The 627-nt window shown below is 37.5% G+C and overlaps 1 protein-coding gene across 1 annotated transcript; it reads right to left on the bottom strand.

Moving 5' to 3' along the window:
- Window positions 1–61: 61 nt before the first annotated feature.
- Window positions 62–615, bottom strand: LOC112094805 (the record flags this gene model as incomplete). Its single annotated transcript, XM_024176495.1, has 2 exons — window positions 397–615; window positions 62–310 (listed from the first exon to the last, which is right to left on the bottom strand). Coding segments are annotated over exons 1-2 (465 nt in total), but the record flags the coding sequence as incomplete, so codon positions are not given.
- Between the last annotated feature and the right edge of the window lie 12 nt (window positions 616–627).

The following is a 627-nucleotide window of genomic DNA, read 5'->3' as shown; positions in this document are numbered from 1 at the left end:
TCTAGAAATTGATGCTAAAATTTGTAGAATTAAAGCCAACACATACACTCATTTGACTTACTTTTTTCAACATAGGGAAGCAAAGGTGTTTCTTGACAGACATTCCAAGTGCAAAGGGAAGAATAGGCAGAAGATTGCTGATATCTACATCTTTGCCTTCTTGCAATCTCAGCCGTACATATCTCATAATCTTCTGCTTTATATCATGAGGAATTCTGTTTCTTGATATCCACAACTCTGCCTTTAGCTCTGATGTATTCCTGTCATGTTTTTTCACGTCCAATATTTTGGTCACCCATTCTGCAAATGTCTGTTTCACAATGTCTAATCAGTATACAAATCAAAAGTCTCTGTTCAAGGACTAATTTGTAATAAGTACACACATATATTACATACCTCGCTCTTGTGTTGACCATGATCAGTATGCTCTTCAAGAAGAGAAAACAGGCGTTTGACATCGAAATCTTTGTCTTCTTTAATCGTGCGTCGTAGGTACCGCATGATCACTTTCCTTTTATGTGCCGGGAGGTTGGATAGGTAAGAATCGATTTCAGGTTGTTTGATACTTATCCTCCGTCTTGCCTCCTCTGATTTTGTGGTTGCCAATTGCATATATGTCTGTAAATT

The sequence above is a fragment of the Morus notabilis genome, unplaced genomic scaffold (genome assembly GCF_000414095.1).
Source record: "Morus notabilis unplaced genomic scaffold, ASM41409v2 C11266239, whole genome shotgun sequence".
NCBI classification, from domain to species: domain Eukaryota; kingdom Viridiplantae; phylum Streptophyta; class Magnoliopsida; order Rosales; family Moraceae; genus Morus; species Morus notabilis.
Note: the sequence above shows the minus strand (reverse complement) of the source record. Positions and strands in the feature narration are given on the sequence as shown.